The 21,348-nt window shown below is 40.9% G+C and overlaps 2 protein-coding genes across 4 annotated transcripts; both read right to left on the minus strand.

Annotated features, from left to right (window-relative positions):
• Positions 1-1,523: 1,523 nt before the first annotated feature.
• Positions 1,524-10,330, minus strand: zgc:113425 (uncharacterized protein LOC541425 homolog). Its single transcript, XM_061686561.1, has 6 exons — positions 10,166-10,330; positions 4,674-4,733; positions 3,700-3,831; positions 3,459-3,605; positions 1,729-1,786; positions 1,524-1,630 (listed from the first exon to the last, which is right to left on the minus strand). Exons 1-6 carry the CDS (start codon positions 10,328-10,330, stop codon positions 1,524-1,526), a joined length of 669 nt encoding a protein of 222 aa, XP_061542545.1.
• Positions 10,331-11,548: 1,218 nt separating this feature from the next.
• Positions 11,549-20,312, minus strand: setd7 (SET domain containing 7, histone lysine methyltransferase). 3 transcript variants are annotated; one of them, XM_061685880.1, is made up of 8 exons: positions 20,236-20,312; positions 16,660-16,789; positions 13,983-14,184; positions 13,705-13,894; positions 12,414-12,495; positions 12,225-12,342; positions 11,985-12,142; positions 11,549-11,904 (listed from the first exon to the last, which is right to left on the minus strand). In XM_061685880.1, the coding sequence occupies exons 1-8, from the start codon at positions 20,273-20,275 to the stop codon at positions 11,712-11,714; spliced, it is 1,113 nt and encodes a 370-aa protein (XP_061541864.1). In that variant the 5' UTR covers positions 20,276-20,312; the 3' UTR covers positions 11,549-11,711. The 3 variants fall into 3 exon arrangements, with proteins under 3 accessions (XP_061541864.1, XP_061541865.1, XP_061541866.1); XM_061685881.1 differs by lacking the exons at positions 16,660-16,789; positions 20,236-20,312 and adding an exon at positions 14,394-14,506; XM_061685882.1 differs by lacking the exons at positions 11,549-11,904; positions 11,985-12,142; positions 12,414-12,495 and having other exon boundaries at positions 12,231-12,342.
• Positions 20,313-21,348: the final 1,036 nt, after the last annotated feature.

Below are 21,348 nucleotides of genomic sequence, written 5' to 3' on the forward strand. Positions count from 1 at the left end.
CAATAATGTGAAGTTTACCAGTACCATTTGTTGAGAAGCAGCCCCACACCATCATGTTCCCACCTCCAAACTTCACTGTTTGTATGGTGTTTTTAGGGTGATGTGCAGTGCCATTTCTCCTCCAATCATGGTGTGCAATATGGCATCCAAAGGGTTACATTTTTCTCTCATCAACCAGACTATATTCTCCCAGTATTTAACTGGCTTGTCCAAATGTTGTTCAGCAAACTTTAAACGAGCTTTGACATGCTTTTTTCTTCAGCAATGGGGTCTTGCGTGGTGAGCGTGCATACAACGCATGGCAGCGGAGTACATTACTCACTGTTTTCCTTGTGACAACAGTACCTGATAATTGCAGGTCTTTTTGAAGCTCTCCACAGGTGGTCCTGGGGTCTTGGACAACTTTTTGATTATTGTTTGCACTCCTCTTTCAGCAATCTTGTGAGGAGCACCTGATCGAGGCAAATTTATATATATATATATATATATATATATATATATATAGGCATGGTGGGCGACTGGTTATAGCATCGGCCTCACGGTTCTGATGATTTCTAGAGCTTAGCAAAGTTGTATAAACGGTATACATATTTCAAGGGTGTCAAACTTCTTGTCGCGGATCACATTGTGGTTACAGTTTCCCTCAGTGCGACGTTATGACTGTGAAAACATATAAATGTTTAATTGCCAAATCATATTATTACAGGTGGCACGGTGACAACTGGTTAGAGCGTCTGCCTCACAGTTCTGAGGACCGGGTTCAATCCCCGGCCCCGCCTGTGTGGAGTTTGCATGTTCTCCCCGTGCCTGCGTGGGTTTTCTCCGGGCACTCCGGTTTCCTCCCACATCCCAAAAACATGCATGGTAGGTTAATTGACGACTATATATATTTTATATATATATATATATATATATATATATACATTTATATATATATATATATATCATGCTACATATATATATATGTGTATGTGTATATATATATATATATATGTATATATATATACATACACACACCCACACACACACATCACATTCATTAATTCTCAGATTTCTTTCCCCCCACTGTTGCTATGTAATACAAAACTGTTTTTCTGTCTGTTAAAGAAGATACTTTGCCTTTCCTATAAACTGTTTGATGCATGCTTGCAGTGGTTTTTTCATGTATGTAACCTTGCAATAGATAATATTTAACATGCAGTGACATCTCTGAAGACGGGAAGTAAACACAATTTAACTACTTTTAAGTCAAAATTTATTAATTAATGTATGTGGTTTACAAATTAAAAACAACGCACATTGTCACCTCAGAGGCAGTGAAATACTCATTCAACTTACAGTCAATTTGATCTGATAGTTGAAGCTTTAATATATTATGTAAACGACTATGTACAGTAATCTTCATATACTGGAGTGCTCAGTGCTTGCTATGTGCTAGGTCAAGAAAACAAATAAACTGAAATGATACTATCTTTTAAAGCAGCATCATGCCTTCTGTTAGTTGGGTAAGAGAGCGATTTGTCTTAGGTTAGTCTGCTGTATGGAGGCAGCTTGGAGGAACCTTCCTGCTCCGTGGTGCCACAGTCTGTCGGCCGAGCTGGAGAGTTGAAGAGCCTGTCGTCACCCCCAGCTACACACCGAAAGACAGCGTCAGACTCTCACGGCTGACAGCAAAAGGTTTAAAACAATTCAATCTCAATGACTTGAAGATTGATTTAGAACATTTACCTTGCCAGGTACACACCATCTCAGCATCTCCTGGGTCACACTGTGGAATCAGTGTCTCCTGCAATAGACAATACAAATTGGACTAACATGAAAAATGTGGAAATAGCAGGGCAATTGGATTAATCTATTGATGCTTTATATATTACAGTGGATACAAATCTAAAGGATATGAAGCAAAATGTGCATGTGTTTAAAAAAAAACAAAAAACAACGTTTTGGAATTTGAGGTGCCGTTTAGAAAGTGATTCATGCTGAAAATAACGGCAATCTTTTGTCACATTTAACTTAAAAGGGTTTTAAAAAATTGGTGTACATTTTTTAGTCACTTTTCTGCACATTTACACTGCACACATTTACAATGTGTTCACTTAGTTAACGCAAAATATTAAATGTTACATCTATATATTACATTATATTCCAATATATGTTAAATCAAAATGCAAAATATACATCTAAATCTGAAATGTTAAATATTTCCATCCATCCATTTTCTGAGCCGCTTCTCCTCACTCGGCTCGCGGGCCATTTTCACTCACATTCACACCTATGGGCAATTTAGAGTTGTCAATTAACCTACCATGCATGTTTTTGGGATGTGGGAGGAAACAGGAGAAAACCCACGCAGGCACGGGGAGAACATGCAAACTCCACACAGGCGGGACCGGGGATTGAACCCGGGTCCTCAGAACTGTGAGGCTGACGCTCTAATATTTAAATGGTAAATATATTTAAATATAAATATCTGTAAATGTTAAATCTAAATGTTTGGGTGGAAATAGATATTTAGCTAACAGGTAAATCAAAATTGCGAATAAAACTCACAGTACTCATCAAATGAAGTTTCTACAAACGTTTATTATTTCAGGTAGTTATTATCACCATGTCCAAGAGTCTATTTAACTGGATAAGATTTGTAATATTTTTTTTACACTGATTTTGGTAGTTGTGGTTTGTATATCAACCGAAATATTCACATTTAATATTTATATTTACATAGTCAACATTTACATACACAGTATATTTTACATTGTGCCATATATGTAACATTTTTATTTAAATTTGTATTTAACATTCAGATATTTAACATTTAATATTGCAATTTAACTATTTGGGCTAAGGCAGCACGGTGGACGACTGCCCCACAGTTCTGAGGACCAGGGTTCAAATCCTGGGTGGGTTTTCTCCAGGTACTTTGTTTTCCTCCCACATTTCAAAAAACGTGCATGGTAGGTTAATTGAAGACTCTAAATTGCACATAGGTGTGCATGTGAGCTCAAATGTTTTTTTGTCTATTTGTGCCCTGTGATTGGCTGGCGACTAGTTCAGGGTGTAAACCCCCTCTTGCCCAGAGTCAGCTGAGATAGGTGCCAGCACGCCCACGACCTTAGTGAGGATAAGCAGTACGGAAAATGGATGGCTGAGTTGACAAATATTATTGTATATGTGCAAAAGAGTGACTCTCAAAAATTCACACCAGTTTTGTAAACATTCTTTGAAACTAAATGTGACAAAATGTTATTTTCGGCATGAACCGCTTTTCAAATTCCCACAGTAAACTGTAGGAAATGGCAAAGTCTATGATGTGTACCATTTACTGAGGTCTTCATGAAGTGACAGGATTCCATAGAATTTAGGACACCCAACCAATCATCTTCTATTTTTAGGATGATTGTTTTCATCAAAAATTCAAAATGATTCATGGCTAGTCCTCCGACTCTATTTGTACCCACCAGTCCAGTTCGAGCGTCATAGCAGCCACACCGGGGTAGACTACAGCAACCCACGTAAGCGATGAGAGAGGACAGGAGCAGGCTGATGAAGCAGCTCAGCAACATGGTGGCGTTGGCGCCCTTAACCATCCGATGCAGCACAAATGTCTACGCAAGAGACCACAAAACAACAAGCATGCTTGTTGCACCCAAGTGTGATGATGATGATAACAGTAGGCATCATTTTGTGTATGCGAATTACCACTTTGGGACTGTCATGATGGTGGAAGACTTCCTGATCTTCCTCTCCATAAGTGAGCGTTAGACAAGTATAGCCCAGTACAAATACTGAAGCCGCACAAGAGAGGCACGCGGCTGCCACCATCGCACTCACCTGGAGGAAGTAGTCAAGGAAATGATCATGTCTGTGAGTTTGGCATTCTTGTTTCTGCAACACAATTCCCTTCTCGTGAAAAGGAATGTTTATTATAATGTAATGCAGATAAAGGAGTGCAGGGGCGTCGCTCAAGCCCCCCCCCCCCCCCCCCCCCCCCCCATATTATTTGGTAGTATGTGTTTATGGTAAAGTTTTTTTGTCTTTGCCCCCTAAAACCGATCTTTAGTCCCCTTAAAGTCCCCCCCCCCCCACCCCCCAATTCTTGATTTGATGATCTTTTTGATACAACACACTCTATGAATTTACAGTCAACGTCTACTTTATCAAGCGCATCCACCTCTTACATGACTCAAATCCACATGGTCCAGTCAACAGTCATGAGAAACAACGATTTACTGGTAAAGCTTCTGAAAGAAAGTCATTCGGAAACCCTTTCTGAATAATGTTGGAGACTTTCAGTGGATTTTCACGGGGTTCCATTTGTGTGCTGTCAACAAGGCCGTCAAAGGTTTCCCGAAAGTCGATTAAATAGTTGTATAGCGAAGAATTCAATTTGAGGGAAGAATTTCAATTTTGTTTTTTATTCCGTTATTGCAACGTGTAACAATAGGATCCATACATGACCTATGTTTTCAGAAGCCTGCTTCCATAATTTTACATCAATATTATAGGGATCATCATCAATCATAGTTATTCAAATTTGAAGGAATATTTTTATTATATTTTCCTGTATGTTAAAAAAAAAATCCTCTCCCATATACATTTACTTTATCTTTACCACTTGAAACTGACAGTTATGGAAATTTAGCTCGACATACAGAACAGTGTATCGGACTTACCAGTATTGAGTTTCTCCTTTGAGATGCAAACAGAGCCAAAACGCCAGGACAAGCCATGATCTGAAAATAATTTAGAAACCATGAAGTGGATGGCAAGCAGAAGACAAGAACAGAGACCGTTTCAAGAAACTTCGGCAGTCACACTTGCTTGTCCCAAATCTGGACAATAATGTGTACTGACAAGTTTATCAGCCTAAAAAAAAAAAAAAAAAGACAAATGCCAACTAAACTCACTACAGTAATCCCTCATTTATCACAGGGGTTAGGTTCCGGACCACCCCCACTATAGGTGAAATACGGAAAAGTAGCAATGACATATTTTTTGATTTTTTTTTTTTTTTTTTTTAAAGCTGAACCTCTCCTAATCTTCCCCACACCCCTATTGTTATTATTATTTATTACCGACCCAAAAATGTAAACATACTGTACACTCAAAATGCAGTGATATGGCAAATTATGCGTGATATGAATATGAAAAAAAAAAAAATCAGCAATCAGCAAAAAAAAAAATCAGCACTGGATTTGAAAAAGGTGAACCGCGATATAGCGAGGGAACACTACAAACAATTAGAAAAGGCTAATTCTTATTTAAATCAAGATTAAATAATGGTTGTAGCTCCATGCAATAACAATTAACATGGAAATGGAATCGATCCATCTTTTCTTCTGCTTATCCTCGCTGAGGTCGCAGGTGTGCTGGGGCCTATCCCAGGTGACTTTGGGCGAGAGGTGGGGTGCACCGTGTGGCCTGACAACCATTCACAATCACATTCACACCTCAAGAAACCCGAGTCTTAAATTAATCCAACATCAGAATCAGAATCATCTTTATTTGCCAAGTATGTTCAAAACACACAAGGAATTTGTCTCCGGTAGTTGGAGCCGCTCTAGTACAACAAACAGTCAATTTACAGAACACTTTGGAGACATAAAGACATTGACAAAAAACAATTGTGCAAAAAGATGCAGAGTCCTCTAGCACTTAGAGCAGTTCGAACGACTAATATTGCAATAGTCCGGTGCAATGACCTTTGTGCAAAGGGCGCTGAGACTTCAAGGAGTGTATGCGGTTTAAAGTGACGAGTAGTGCGATCATCTGGGACAATGTTGGTTGTGCAAATGTTACAGATACTCCTCAATCAGAGTGCAAATGGAGCAGATGCTACTCTGGCATGAGTGGCCAGTATATGCAAATAGTGCAGCATGGCGAGACAACTACAGTGAGTGCACGAGTAATACATAATTGGCCCCACAGAAATGTGACAACGAACTCAAGTCAGAAAATTTCCAGCTTGTTGTAATGGAATTGTAGGTTAGGTGTTTAAGAAGTTGATCGCAAGAGGGAAGAAGCTGTTGGAATGTCTACTAGTTCTAGTTTGCGTTGATCGGTAGCGCCTACCTGAGGGAATGAGCTGGAAGAGCTGGTGACCGGGGTGCAGACGGTCCGAGAGGATTTTGCACGCCCTTGTCTTAGTTCTGGCAGCGTGCAAGTCCTCAATGGTGGGTAGGGGGGTACAGACAATCCTTTCAGCAGTTTTGATTGTCCGTTGCAGTCGGAGTTTGTCCTTCTTTGTAGCAGCACCAAACCAGACTGTGATGGAAGAACACAGGACTGATTCGATGACCGCTGTGTAGAACTGTCTCAGCAGCTCCGGTGGCAGGCCGTGCTTTCTCAGAAGCCGCAGGAAGTTCATCCTCTGCTGGGCCTTTTTGAGGACGGAGTTGATGTTGGTCGCCCACTTCAGGTCCTGAGAGATTGTAATTCCCAGGAACTTGAAGGTCTCGACGGTTGACACAAGGCAGCTGGACAACGTGAGGGGCAGCTGTGGCGAAGGATGCCTCCTGAAGTCCACGATCATCTCTACAGTCTTGAGCGTGTTCAGCTCCAGGTTGTGTCGACCGCACCACAGCTCCAGCCGCTCCGCTTCCTGTCGATATGCAGACTCGTCACAGTCCTTGATGAGGTCAATGACAGTGGTGTCATCTGCAAACGTCAGGAGCTTGACAGTCGGGTTCGCTGAGGTGCAGTCGTTCGTGTAGAGAGAAGAGCAGCGGAGAGAGGACACAACCTTGGGGCGCCCCAGTGCTGATGCTGCGTGTGGATGAGGTGGCCTCCCCCAGCCTGACCTGCTGTGTCCTGCCCGTCAGAAAGCTGTAAATCCACTGGGAGATGGCAGGTGAGACGCTGAGCTGGAGAAGCTTGGTTGAAAGGAGTTCATGGATGATGGTGTTGAACGCTGAGCTGAAGTCCACGAACAGGATCCTCGCGTAGGTCCCTGCACTGTCGAGGTGTTCTAGGATGAAGTGCAGTCCCATCTTGACTGCATCATCCGCAGACCTGTTCGCTTGGTAGGCAAACTGCAGGGGGTCCAGCAGGGGACCTGTGACACTCTTGAGGTGGTCTAGCACGAGACGTTCAAAGGACTTCATGACCACAGATGTCAAAGCGACAGGCCTGTAGACATTCAGACCTGAGATTGCAGGTTTCTTGGGGACTGGAATGATGGTGGAGGGTTTGAAACAGGATGGAACTTCGCACATTTCCAAAGATCTGTTGTAGATCTGAGTGAAGACTGAAGCGAGCTGGTCCGCGCAGACTTTGAGGCAGGATGGGGACACATGGTCCGGTCCTGCCGCTTTGTTAATCTTCTGTTGTTTGAAGATGCGTCTCACATCCTGTTCATGGATGGTTAACGCAGAAGTCAGAGGTGTGGTTGTGGTCGCAGGTGCGGCCGGGCGGGTGTGTGGTGTGAAACTGTCCTTTTCAAATCTGCAATAGAAGGTATTCAAGTCGTTGGCTAGTGTGCTATTGTTCTCAGCTTGGGGGGGATCGTCGCTTGTAATTTGTCAGCGATTGGAATGCATGCCAGACTGATTTAGAGTCGTTCGCGCTAAACTGTTTTTCCAACTTTGCTGCATAGATCCTCTTTGCAATGTTAATTTCTTTTGTAAGCTGGTTTCTAGCTCGATTATACATGCATGTTTTTGTGCAATTTTCATTCAAAATTGTGATTTTTCAGCCAATTTGTAAATTTCATCATGTGACTTGTGTTACACTCTGGAACTAATTAATTAAATTTTTTTGTTTTACTTCGATTATATGGGCCAAGTGATGGCTGACAACATGACCGATTTTTCAAAAAAATTTTTTATTGAATTTGTCATAAAGAAAATACCCCCCCCAAAAAAGGGGGAAAAAAATAAATGAATCAACAAGGTATTGTAATGCAAAATATTTACTATCGTCGCACTGCAGTCAGGGAATTTTTTTTCCAAAAAAGAGAGATAATTTTCCAAGTTTGTATTCCTTTCTATACTCTGGAGAGAGAAAAAAAATGGTATAGGTCAATGCGAATCAGTCTTTTTCAAAATTGCCATTTCAAAAGGTTGCGTAATCCTTCATTTAAAAATGTAAATATATTTTAAAAATAATATTTAACAGAGCTCATTTTTCTGATATCTGCGGAACATCACGTCCAAACCCGGAAAACAGGTTAGCGGATTTCCTGTGTATGCTGCGACTACGGGTTGATGACTTTATGGTTTGAAGCCAAACTTGCAACAACAACAAAAAAAAAAAATTAAAAAGTTAAATACATGTACAGCTATATGATTCATTTATACAAATATGATATACACTGCAACTTGAAAGTTTGTGAGCCCGCCTCACATGGTCACTCTTTTTGTAAAAAATATTAAAATAATAATCTACATCCAAATTCAATTTGTAAAGCATATGTTCCATTAGACACACACACCAAAAGAGATACATTTTCATTATTTAATCCAACAACCAAAAAAATTCCACAAAAACCGATAATTGTACAAGTGCAAAAGTAGGTGAACAACCTCCGGCCACCTGCATTGGTTAAATCCAGCAGGTAAAAGACACAGGCTAAACATTTGGTTGCTTATTAAATCTTTTAAGCAGTGAAATAAGACATTCTTGGGAAAGCACTAATTAATAGAGAGATGAAAGCAATCAAACCAACTGTGGTCCCATACAAATCAACAAAACCAAGATCAAAGGCGATAGCAGAGGACATGGAGAAGAGGGTATTGACAGCCCATCCATCTGGGGAGGACTGTCAGACCCTTTTCAAAAGATTGCCGCTCCATCCATCAACTGTACGACAAATAATTTACAAATGGCCGGTCTTCAACATGACAGCAACTCTGCCAAAATTGGACACCCATCAAAACTATCCCCCAGAAATACCACCAAAAAAAAAAAAAAAAAAAAAAAAAAAAAAGGTAAATGCTGACCCAGACATAACCTCTAGAGAGTTGCAGCTCTCTCTGTTAGCATCTCGGATAAATGTGCATGCATCTACTATTAGATGAAAATTGAATAGCCATGATGTTCATGGGAACATTTCTCGTAGGAAGCAACTATTCTCAAAAAAGAACAAATCTGGCCTTTTCAACCTTGCCAGAGAGTACTTGGACAAGTCAGAGGCGTTTTGGAAGTCCTTTCTCTGGATAGACAAGTCAAAAATAGAATTATTTGGTCACAATCAAATCCACAATGTTTGGAGAAAAAAACAGCACTACATATGAAGTATGGTGGTGGAAATGTAAAGGTCTGGGGCTGCTTTTCCACTTCTGGACCTGGACAACTCCATCATATCTTAAGAGCCATACATTTCCAGGCCTATTAAGAAATTCTTGACCAGAATCACGTGCCATCATTCAAGGAGTTACATCTGGGATGGAAATTGATGAAACAACAAGACAATGAACCAAAACATTCCAGCAAAAGTACAAAGGAATGGCATCAGAGAAAGAGGATTTGTATTGTGAATTGGCACAAAGTCTGGACCTCTATCCAATTGAAATGTTGTGGCGAGACCTGAATAAGTTGGTACAAACCAGATGTTTCTCCAAACTCTCTCAACTGGCTGAGTTTTGCAAAAGGAGGCACCACAAGCTACTAAGAGAAGGGTTCACATACTTTTGCACATGTGCAACTATCAGTTTTGTAGAAAAAAAACATGTTTGTTCGATAAATTAATGAAAATATGGGTGTGTCTGTGTGTGTGTGTCTACTATTTGGAAAGTATGCTTTACAAATTGAGATTTGAATGTATGTTTAACAAGGTTAATTTAATATTTGGAACAACCGGCCGGGGAAGCTCAGGGCTGCAGAAAAGGTTCTTGTTTTTAAGAACGGACTCCTTGTGGACAAGTGGCGGGGTGGTTGATTTTAATTCATGTAAAACACTTGGGAACGTAGAATAGCTCTCTGAATGTTCTGAACTCCTGTTGTGGATGTGGGTCTGATTGGATGTTGCCAACTTTCAATTCTCGTTTGAAACCGAAAAATAGTTAAGACTGAAACGACCCTAGTGTGGTGAAGCGGTACGGAAAATGGATGGATGGATGGATGAAATGGTATCATGACATCAGTATGGAATAAAATGCTTAAACTGATCTTTATAGATCAAGAACAGTAACTATGAGGTTGTAGTGCGCACTTGTGAACGTCTCACCATTCCGGCCCACACTGGTGTCCTGGTGGTGCTCAACGGGGTATCCTTGCGGAAAACAGCATCCATGAAGCCGCAGATCACACAGAGAGCCGCGCATGCCACTTGGAGGACACCGAGGACGAGTACACGCTTTTGGTTCAAAATGAAGTACCTGTAGCGGTCCATCTCCAGGCGTCAATCCGCAAGACGGTCAACCGAAGGGCGCCACGGCTGACCAAAGCAAAAACTTAGTTCAGCATATACAGTTGTAGCTATCTGTATATAAAATGTAAAAATGGAAAGTATGAGTACTTCAATCCGGGAAGCTCAGTTTGCTTGTGTGATCCTCAAGTGACATGAGGTTGTAAAGTTGGTTTCAGCCTGTACTGTGGGAAGTTTAATCATTAACCTGCCCTCAGTGCACTGCAGGGCCAGCTAAGCTGGGGAAGGTGTGTCCTGATTTCCGGCTGTCAGGATTCCATGCCCCACACAGCTGTTTCACATTACTTAGGATCCTAACTCATAACTGTACCAGTCTGGGCGGGGGGCGGGGTTGGTACAAATTATGAAAATACTTAAATGACAATCGAGCCAGTAAGAACACATTGGTAAGTACACATGTATATTGTAATGTGAAAATATCAGTATATACCTTCTCTGCTGGCTTTTACACTATCAGAAGCAGTGACCCCATCACATTTACCGCTTCTATTCTATTTATCCTCAACAGTCTATTATCTTCATTTCATTGCATTGCATTTCTCTTGGCTGCACTGCTTCTAGCAGTGTATGTGGCTGTATATTTGAATTGAATAATTGTTTCAAGACTTTTTTTTTCCCCTCCCTGTTTTTAACCGCAGTGTTAATGTTCACGCTGCGCATTATGTTACCGTGGCTTACAATAATAGTGAGTATGCTTTGACACGCAAAACACATCTGACCTGCACACAATAATACAATTGATAATCACCATTTACAATCACTTGGTTTTTTTTTTTTTAAACTCATGTTATTTGATGAATACTGACGGTTTCTATAATTGGGATGTGATAGTGGTGGAATTAAGTCAGGTAAGTCTCCACTGAAGGTTCCAAATTCACGGCCCCTCGAAAATGAGCAGATGCATCTCAAGGGGCTATTCCTTGAAAAAATAATAATCCCAAAAAAAAAAGACATACTCTATACTGGCCTTCCTGTATTTTTGATAGCATAAACTAATTTTGGATTTCAGCAATGACTATATGACACTTGTGGGTTTATATTCCACAAGCATTCTACTTCAAATTAAATGGTGGAAGGTTTGCTACAGTATCCTAAATTTATATACAACTAACATCAGAGAAGTATATTGAAATAGTTATGATGCCACACTGTTTTTTTTTTTTTTTTTTAATCTTGCATAGTTCTTGCCACAATCACAAAGGGCTGCTGGCTCCTAGTTTTCCTAGCATGTTCAGCATAGTGACCTTTTATACTGTATTTATAGTACAATATATGGCTACAGTGAATACAAAGTGAATCCCAAGCAGCAGGGTGTTTGCATTGTCCAAAAGCATGATCTGTAGCCTTAATAAGCTTTGGGAATTGCCTGTCCATGTTGGAACACATGTAACTCCTGCTTGTACCAGTCAGGGGCCTCGGGGCCATTCTTCCCAGTCGCCTCATGATCGTAGCCATAGGCAACAGTCAGCTCGTCATTCTTCTGCACAGCCCTTAATGTTCGGATGCATTTGATCGACCCAAAACGGGGGTGGACAAACCTGAGGGATGGCGGGGGGTGGGGACGGACACGTTCAGATGCAATCGCATATTCAAATTTTCAGAGCGGTTTTGTACTCACACGTCATATTTGCAGTTGGGGGTGAAGGAGTGGTTTGCCTTGTGACCTAGCGAGGCACAGTAGCGCTCTGCCTGGTCAAATGGCTGAGGTACGTCGATCACAGTGTCCTCGTCCAGCGAGATTGTATTGCCGTTCAACGCCCAGTCCCTGTTGTCCACCTGAGGAGGATTCGAAAACAGGACCAATGAGAATCAACACTGCAGGAAGAGGAAACACTAGAATCCCAGGCGGTTCCCATACCTCTGTGTGTGTGATTCGTATTCCATTATAAAAGGCCACCACGGTGTCTCTTTCAGCATCTATCTTGGCAAACAGACCTTGTCCAGCACCTTTAATCAAGGAGTCTGCCACAAAGACCCTGAAGAAAAACAAAGTGAATATTGTTCAGCATGCACAGAACAGTCCTGCATCTCCGCTGACCAACAGTACCTCTGGCTCTCATAGGGGTCTGGCAGCAGAGCATGAGTAGCAATACAAGTGGATGTGGACTTGTCATACGTATAAACAGCACCTTGGGGGGGGGGGGGGCCGGGGGGGGGAAAGGAGAATTGCATTGAAGGTTGTTTGTAAACACTCTGTGTGCTTTACGTACAATAGTTGGACAAAAGTGTCACAACACAGTAAACAATAAAAAGAAAGAAAGTTCTTCGACTTTTACAACAGTATGGAATTGGCCAGCTGTAATCGCTTCCACTCCTCTGGTAAGGCTTCCCATAAGATTTTGGTAAGCATGATTTTTTTTTTTTTTTTGTCCATTCATCCCTGGTATTTGGTTACAATTACAAGTTACCCTGTTGAAAACGTAATAGTATAATTATTTCAATTTTATTTGATTTATCCCAGCTCTGAGTGTCCGCTATCGAAGTGTTCTTGGGCAAGACACTGAACTGCCAAATTGGTCCCAGTGGGCTTGGCCGTGCCTCGCCCATTGGTTCCCTCCCACATCCCAAAAACATGCGTGGTGGGATAGGCTCCAGCACGCCCCCCGCGACCCTTGTGAGGATGAAGCGGAACAGACAATGGATGAATGGATATACTTTCCCGAAATCTATCACGACAAACAATAGTATCGTTGATGTTTTTTATGCCACTGATATAGTATTATTCGAGCATAATAATTCAAGTACATCCTTTTTAAGAAATATTAACTCGAAGAATATATCGAAATTTGCCATTGTAACGTCGAACAATAAATCCAATATTTTAGATCAATCCAAAATAGAAATAAAACATACTCGGGCTCTGTTCGCAAAACTTCGACTTGAACAAACAAACATTTCAACCCAATGCTTTAACAGGCAATATTCTGCCAAACTAGTTTGCTGTTGGTTAAGAAAAAGTGCAAAGTATAGCAATAATTAATAACAGCACCGCAAGTAGATCATAGCAACCTCTTTTGGGTCAAGATTTGTACTACTTTTCAAAAGGTCTTCAGCCGTTCTTTACACACTGCTTTGTAAATGAGTTCAATGGCTACATTTCTTACAATAGTGAGTACCCTATACTGTATATAATTTAATCCATAGCATTGCGTCCTCGGACGCAGATTGAAGTTACTTTATGCGTCTCTGCTCATTTTGCTGCATCTCAGACGCGGGATGCACATCAGATGAGATCCCATTGAACATTTTACTCAACAGAAATGATAGTTTGACTGACGAAATGTACCAAGTTCCGATGTTTGTCATTTAAAACAATGCAAGGGGACACGGCTGCTTACCACTAGGTGTGAACTCAAAATACGGTCTTCCATTCTCAGTGGCCGTCAGGTTGGCGAGCCGAGCTTGGATTAGTTCTCCCTCCACAAAACTTCCATGAAGAGCCGTGCGTCCATCAGGGTAGACATACGCTAAAGATTCGCCAGTCATCTCTCCCTCCTCGTTCACCTCCCCAAACACACAGCCTCCATCCTAGATGGAACGGTGCACACCAACATACAAAACAAATACTTTTTTAAAAAAAATAAATCACTTTGGCAGTAAATCGGCGATGACTCACAGGGTAGTACGCCCAGCAGTCCCCGCAACGGGTATTGTCTTTGTACTGCCCCTTGAACACCAGGCGACCCTCTCTATCCCACTCCTGAGCTGGCCCGTTGAGTTCACCAGCCACGTACGTGCCATGCATGACACCTCCGTCTTCGTACGAATACGCCCCCTGACCCTGAAGAACATCATCCACGTAGAAGCCCTCCAAGGTGCTGAGTAGATGAGGCGGAGAAATGGCAAATCTGTATTCCATGGTAACTGTCCAATAACATGATCAAATGCCTGCTATGCGAGTCACATGATACACATGTCCGGAAACAATGAGTCCCAGCCCAGGGACAATGAGTCCCTGCAACGTATCATCATGGAATACAGATACTGTCCCCAAAATAAAAAGTTGAATAAAATTATATATTATTACATTATGGGCTCAGTTATCCATCCATCCATCTTCTGAGCCGCTTCTCCTCACTAGGGTCGCGGGCGTGCTGGAGCCCATCCCAGCTGTCATCGGGCAGGAGGCGGGGTACACCCTGAACTGGTTGCCAGCCAATCGCAGGTCACATAGAAACAAACAACCATTCACACTCACAGTCATGTCTACGGGCAATTTAAGAGTCTCCAATTTATGCATGTTTTTGGGATGTGGGAGGAAACCGGAGTGCCTGGAGAAAACCCACGCAGGCACGGGGAGAACATGCAAACTCCACACAGGCGGGGCCGGGCATTGAACCCGGGTCCACAGAACTGTGAGGCTGACGCTCTAACCAGTCGTCCACCGTGCCGCTGGGCTCAGTAATATATTATATTAGCTATTACATTATTGGCCAAAGGTTACTACGTTATAGGGTCAGGACTTTTATTACGTTACCGGACAGTTACTACGTTATGGCCCCTTACGTTTTAAAAAGGTCATATTATGGGCTGTTATTACATTGTGGGCTTCAACAACGTGTGTTCAGGTTGATAGCTGGTTAGGCATTAATATTAGAGTCAGATTTCGAAATGAATGAGCCAAACAGAATGCCATATTTGCCATTAAATTAGCAGCCAGACATTAAAGAAAATGCTTAAAAACAAGAAATCAATACAAATAATAATTACGTCAACAATATTTGGCCATAAAGAACATTCATTCCAGCGGTTTAAACAGAGCTTTTTAGCCATTGCAATTTGATCCATATTTAAAAAGCTACTCGTTCAATTACTAAATGTTGTGCCAAAAATGAATTTTAATTTAGGCCTATATGGAAATAAGTTGATATTTGAGACTATTTTGTTGCAATACTCAAAGATTTTATAACCAGTGTTGAACAAAAAAAGTAAAGAAATACTTCAATTCAAAGTCTAGCTTTTAATTAGAATTTTGTATTATTTGTTTCATAGTGTGATGTAATTTTACATTGAATGTAAAACATTTTATTGTCGTACCTTTATCTCTGTCACTGCTCTGTCAAGTCCTCTTTGTCTTGTTTGAGCTTCCAAAGTCTCTCTGACTAAATAGAGATTATACCCAGTAAAGAAAGCCTTGTTTTTTTTTTTTGTTTTTTTTTAAATCAATCCTACCAAGAACCTAGACTAGCTGTAGGTGTCTGCGTCGGACAAGACCAGCACCAACGTGAACCTGTGCGCTCTCGTGCGCCCCCTTCAGTTTGGCTGTCAAAGCCACTCCCTTGGCAAAACTAAATATGGAACACACAAATATTAAATACATTAGCCTGACTATGGAACATCTGAATGTATATTACAAGTGTCTTCAAACATTATATTGGAGACAGTACAAATGCTAACTGTAATTCGTATGTGGGAATGGAGCACCATGACGGTCACTGACTCAGTGCGTAATTTAATTGAAACAAAATCATCATTTATTTTCATGTTATTATGAAGAATGAGGAGCTGTAGTCCTCCTCCCCTTTCCTTCATTAGCTTAAAGTTAATGAGCAATAAACTGTCATCATGTTTATTGAGTGTTTTATTTCTTTATGATAGTGTGTTTTCACTTTTTTCTACATTGCACTATAACGTTAACCACACACTGCTTTTTAAAAAAATAAATAAATTAATTAAAAAAAAAAAAAAAAAAAGTAACTTAATTTTGTGGCTGGAACCGATTAATCGAATTTCCACTCATTTCAATGGGAAACATTACCTCGGTTTAAGAATATTTCGGGTTACAAACCGGATCACGGAACAAATTAAGCTTGTAACCTGAGGTTCCACTGTATATGGCACAGGTGTCAAACTCAAGGCCTGGGGGCCAGATCCGACCCGCCACATCATTGTAGTGGCCCGCGAAAGCAAATCATGTGCCTCAACTCATGTGATTCTTGCTAAAATCTGTCCCAAAATTTTTCATTGTCATATGTAAAAAATAATGTTAAGATACTGCAAGCATTTTTTTGTTTTTACAGTACCTGAACACCCTAGTATCCTTGACTTGAGATTTCAGAATTGGTTATTCATCTATTTGTTGGGCATATGCAATAATATGAGCAATTAACCATTTATTTGGTTTCACAGTCATAACGGCCCTCTGAGGGAAATCGTAACTACGTGGCCTGCGACATGAGTTTGACACCCCTGGTATATGGTACAATGACTGTTAGGTTCCAAAGAACAACTTGGAGTCCCAAATCAAAGCAATGAAAATCATTTAACTTTATCTTCAAATGAAAGTACAGTACCTTCCATCGAAGAAAAAAAATTTGCCCTTTCCATTTTTCTCTCCGTGTGTGAAGTGTCCTTCAAAGCGATCACTGGATGAGTAGGTCACTGTGCACTGTCCATGAGGCTGTTCATCTTCATCCAGCGGACCTAAGCACAGTCAATTACTTACCTAGATGAATAATTATAAAATATGAACATGATGTAAAGCATTTTGTACCATTGACTAATAAATGGCACTTTTGCACTTAAAACCTATTTCTACTGTACTTACCTGGACGAAAAGCTAAAGTTTGAGACAACTTATGCATGGCATATGTTGCTGTTGGCTTGCAGTGGTAGAAAGTAATAAAGTACAATTAGTTAATTTCTGTAACTAGATTTGTCAGGTATCTGTACTTTGTATCTTTCTGGTGAATTTGAACTATTGCTCCCTACATTTGAAAACAGATGACTGTAGTTTTCACCCCCTACTTGGTGAAAAATGAGCCCGTTACTTTTTTTTTAAGCTCTGCACAATGCAAAAAAGACAGAAATTGAGCATCAACCGCGGTTGAGCTAAATCATTGACTGATATCTTGGGCGCTTAAAAGTATTTTTTTTTTTTTTTAAAAAGGCAAGCACCAACATGGAGGAACATGAACCAGGGAGCATTAATGCAGATGCAACATTCGGAGATTGCATTTTTTAAGTGAATGGTTTTATGTTGTTAGCTCCAAGAATGATTCATGGTGAAGTCGTTGTCTTGTGCAAGGCTTAAAAAAAAAATAAAAAATAACAAAAAAAAAAAAAACATCAGCTTCTTGCGTTCAAGAATTCACTGTCTAATATGAAAAATCACATTGAAGTAATGCATATTTTTGAATTGTTATCATAAGCAAATTTCAGCATTTTTTTGTTAGTCAGTTGACAATTTTAGTGCAGACAGCAGTGGCTCAAATCCCAGCCAGTGCCCCAATACTCAGCCAGTGTGGATGTTATGGTTCAACTGGCTCCCGATTTCAGCTGTGGCCGTTGGGGCAATGTTACGCCCATGTCAAGTGGCTCCGAGGAAGCAGTTCACATGGTCGCAATCGGGTTCTTTTCAATGTCGGTTGGGGAGCGTGGCCTTAGAATGTTGTGCAGGACTTGATTACAATAAAACTTAAAACACATTGTGCTTACACCAATTATCTTTCTTACCCTGACCACAGGAAAGGAATTATCTGGAGTCCAAACCAGTTTGTGAACGTTTTCCTTCATCTCTGTATATTTGTACCAATACTGTACCTGTACTTACTTTCTGGGGCCCGCCCCCAGCCAAGACATAGTACATACACAGTTCCTGGTGTACTAGCTATGCAAAATGGTTGAAGGAAGAATGAAAACAAGAGTGTGGTTAAAGTGATTTTGCCCAAGTTGACTCGTCCACGTGCTTATCCGTCTGGGTACGAATGAGCTGAAAACAATGCGATCAGATGGACAAACCGCAGTAAAGCTGTCTTCCACGTCAGATGTATGGTGCATGAAGCCAATTACAATCGCACATTCTAACTCCTATACTTATTCTCCACTTCATTTCCGTCTACATCTACGCATACCTGTACATGTCATCATTGATTTGGGAGTGTCAGGTAAGAATACGGTTGGGCATCGTTTGAATTTGACCGATTCCAGTCCCGATTCCGGCTTCCTTATTTCAATTCCGGTGCTAAACGATTCTCGATTCCGATTCTTTTATGGGGCTGGGTCAAAAAAGTTTGCATGGTTTAAATAAAGGGTGTCCAAATTATCAACATCCATTTTCTTAGCAGCCCGCAGCGCAGACTACAATGAACATTTGACTCGGGGTTCTTAATAACCAGTATCACTATCAAATCTATGAACTAAAAGGCAATGAGTTTGGAACTAACCCAACTGACTTAATATTCATGAATGAATGTTTCGGCTAAAAGTTGAATACAGCATTGTTAAATTGTTATTTGGGACTGTTTTATCAGGTCAAATGGTTCATATGTGCAAGTTTTTAACTTGACTTCCTGTTTTAAGCTTGTAGCCTTTTATTTTGAAGGGTACGCACCGGAACTCAGCATTTTGGCACAAAAAGTAACATGGCACCGGTGATTTTGTTGTTGTTGTTGTTGCTATGAATGCTATAAAAAGTCGATTCCGTTCCTTACCCACTGATGGGGCACCAAGGTTCGTGTTTGTGATACTGTGAGTCAACGTTTATGTGAATTTTGGCCCAATTGATTGTGATGTAATGTTGCTACGGCGAACTTTTAGCTCAATGTTAAGCTTTTTTTTCTGTCATCGGGCACTTACGTTGCTTAGAAAACTAAAATAAACTCTAAAACTAAACTAAAAAAAAAAAAAAAAAAAAAACCCGGACACTTATACAGTTGAACAATGTCAATGTAGAAATGTGAAGCAGTGACAAATCTCCAGATAGGAAGTACAAGATTACTGGACTAACATTGCCCCAACAGCCACAGCTAGAATTGGGAACCGGTTCATCTAGGAACCATTTGAAATGTAACACCGATCCCAAATTTGGATTTGAAAAAAAATAACTGTGCCGAACAAAATCATGCGAGTGACTTGCTGTGGCCAACCGTGATGGGACAAGCCAAGAATCGCAACAACAACAGCTACAGACAGGCTGATATGTTATTTTCAGGGGCGATATAGATACTGATTATTAGTAGTCAAGGAGGCCGGTAACTGATATTTGGAGGCGACATTCATTTGCAGTAAAGGAGAAAATATTGACGTCAAAATTGGGAATGATACACACTCCAACACTTGACTTTGTTTAAATGTCTTTAAAAAAAAAAAAAAAAGGTTCATTATACAGCATTTCCGATTGGCAATACGTTAAAAGGTTTTTTTTCTTCTTTTTTTTTTCTTAGTCGTAGGCATTTAGCGTCTTTGTTTGGCAGCTCCCAATGGCTCGGCAGCATGTCTTATAAAATTACGCGGAAAACGTAATAAATAAATAGTTCCTTGAAGTTTACCCAGTTTTAAATGGATCTCTTATCGGCAGCTGGGTTTTAAAAAATAAAAATAAATAAAAAGGTCAATGCATAAAAGTGCTGAATATCTTACTTTTACTTATACCAGTCCTTTTTTTTTTAATAAGTACAGTAATCATTAATACACATTTTAAAACTGTAAGAACCTCCCCTGACTTGTGACTCTTCCCCACTCTCCCATTGACTTCCATCATACTCTTATAAAAAACTTTATATACCCGTTTAAACATACAGTAAGTTGTATTCCTTAAAGTGTTTTCATGAAATTCTCTTTTTGTGTGTGTGTTTTCACAGTTTTAATGTTTTAGGAGAGGATGCGTTTGTTTGAGCAATAATAAATGACAGCATACACTCAAAATCGGGCACCCTTCCAGCACGGCGCCGCAGCGGCTGTCTGGGAAAATCCTAGCCGCTCTGTGGCGCCCGTCAGGCGGATTCGCTTTCCAAATCGACGCCGCGGCGCGCCACGTTGTCGCGGGGGGCGGGGGGAGCGCACTCGCCACATATTTTGCAATCGCCGACTCAAATCATTCAAAATGCGGCGGATCTCGATTATTATTATTTTTTTTTTTTATGTCCTACCTTCCACGACCTCCTCCACGTTTTCATCTTCGCTGTCCATCTCCCGCAGGAGGCTGCCGCCGAGTGTTGGCACTCGATCCCGCCCACGCGTGTCTTAGGGGCGTCACCCGGACACGTGACAGCTGCGGCCACTTTGAACACGCGCGCGTTGCGTCAGGATTCAAATGATTTCCGCTACTTTTCTCACGCGTGCATCTTGGTAGGCCAGAATTAGGAGAAACTAGTCATTCTTTCAACCACTGTTTTGGATTCTTATCTGAAAAAAATAAAATAAATAAAGAAATAAAATGTCTCTCTGGTCCAGAAGTTCACTATGAATGAAACTATGAACTAGACAGAACATTTGGTAGCTTGCAAGTCAACAATATGAGAATCTATTATTCTATCAATTATTTTATCGATTCATTGAATAATCAGATGAAAGTGGATTTCGCAATTAGTTTGTTGTTATTTTTGTCAGATTAGCTATTTACTATAACTGATTATTGTTTGTTGACTTGGTGTTGTATAATGACTAATCAAAACCAAAATAAGAGGGAGTGATGTACTCTGTAACCAGGGGCGAGTCTAGGTTGAGTACTTCCAATGGGCTGAGCCCACGACCTAATTTCAAGAACAGTCACGGAGTTGTTCTGAAGCCACTCCTTTGTTATTATTAGTTGTGTGCTTAGGGTCATTGTCGTGTTGGAAGGTGAACCTTCGGCCCAGTCTGAGGTCCTGAGCACTCTGGAGAAGGTTTTCGTCCAGGATATCCCTGTGCTTGGCCGCATTCATCTTTCCTTCGATTGCAACCAGTCGTCCTGTCCCTGCAGCTGAAAAACATCTCCACAGCATGATGCTGCCACCACCGTGTTTCACTGTTGGCACAGTATTGGACAGCAGTTCCTGGTTTTCTGCACAAATACCGCTAAAAAAATTAGGCCAAAACGTTCTAGCTTGGTCTCATCAGACCAGAGAATTTTAACTTCTCACCATCTTGGAGTCCTTCAGGTGTTTTTAGCAAACTCCATGCGGGCTGTCATGTGTCTTGCACTGAGAGGCTTCCGTCGGGCCACTCTGCTACAAAGCCCCAACTGGTGGAAGGGTACAGTGAAGGTTGACTTTCCAGAACTT

This window comes from Phycodurus eques, chromosome 9 (genome assembly GCF_024500275.1).
Source record: "Phycodurus eques isolate BA_2022a chromosome 9, UOR_Pequ_1.1, whole genome shotgun sequence".
Classification (NCBI taxonomy): Eukaryota; Metazoa; Chordata; class Actinopteri; order Syngnathiformes; family Syngnathidae; genus Phycodurus; species Phycodurus eques.

Bases quoted from the DNA above. Each gene is read 5' to 3' on its own strand.
- zgc:113425 (XM_061686561.1), bottom strand. From the start codon at position 10,330: ATGGACCGCTACAGGTACTTCATTTTGAACCAAAAGCGTGTACTCGTC. The intron at 3,606-3,699 runs GTAATTCGCATA...TCTCTTGCGTAG, and splicing joins ATCATGACAGTCCCAAAGTG to ACATTTGTGCTGCATCGGAT. The intron at 1,631-1,728 runs GTAAATGTTCTA...TTCGGTGTGTAG, and splicing joins GATGGTGTGTACCTGGCAAG to CTGGGGGTGACGACAGGCTC.
- setd7 (XM_061685880.1), bottom strand. From the start codon at position 20,275: ATGGACAGCGAAGATGAAAACGTGGAGGAGGTCGTGGAAG. The intron at 16,790-20,235 runs GTAGGACATAAA...GACTGTGCTTAG, and splicing joins CGTGGAGGAGGTCGTGGAAG to GTCCGCTGGATGAAGATGAA. The intron at 13,895-13,982 runs GTGAGTCATCGC...CGTTCCATCTAG, and splicing joins ACTGCTGGGCGTACTACCCT to GATGGAGGCTGTGTGTTTGG.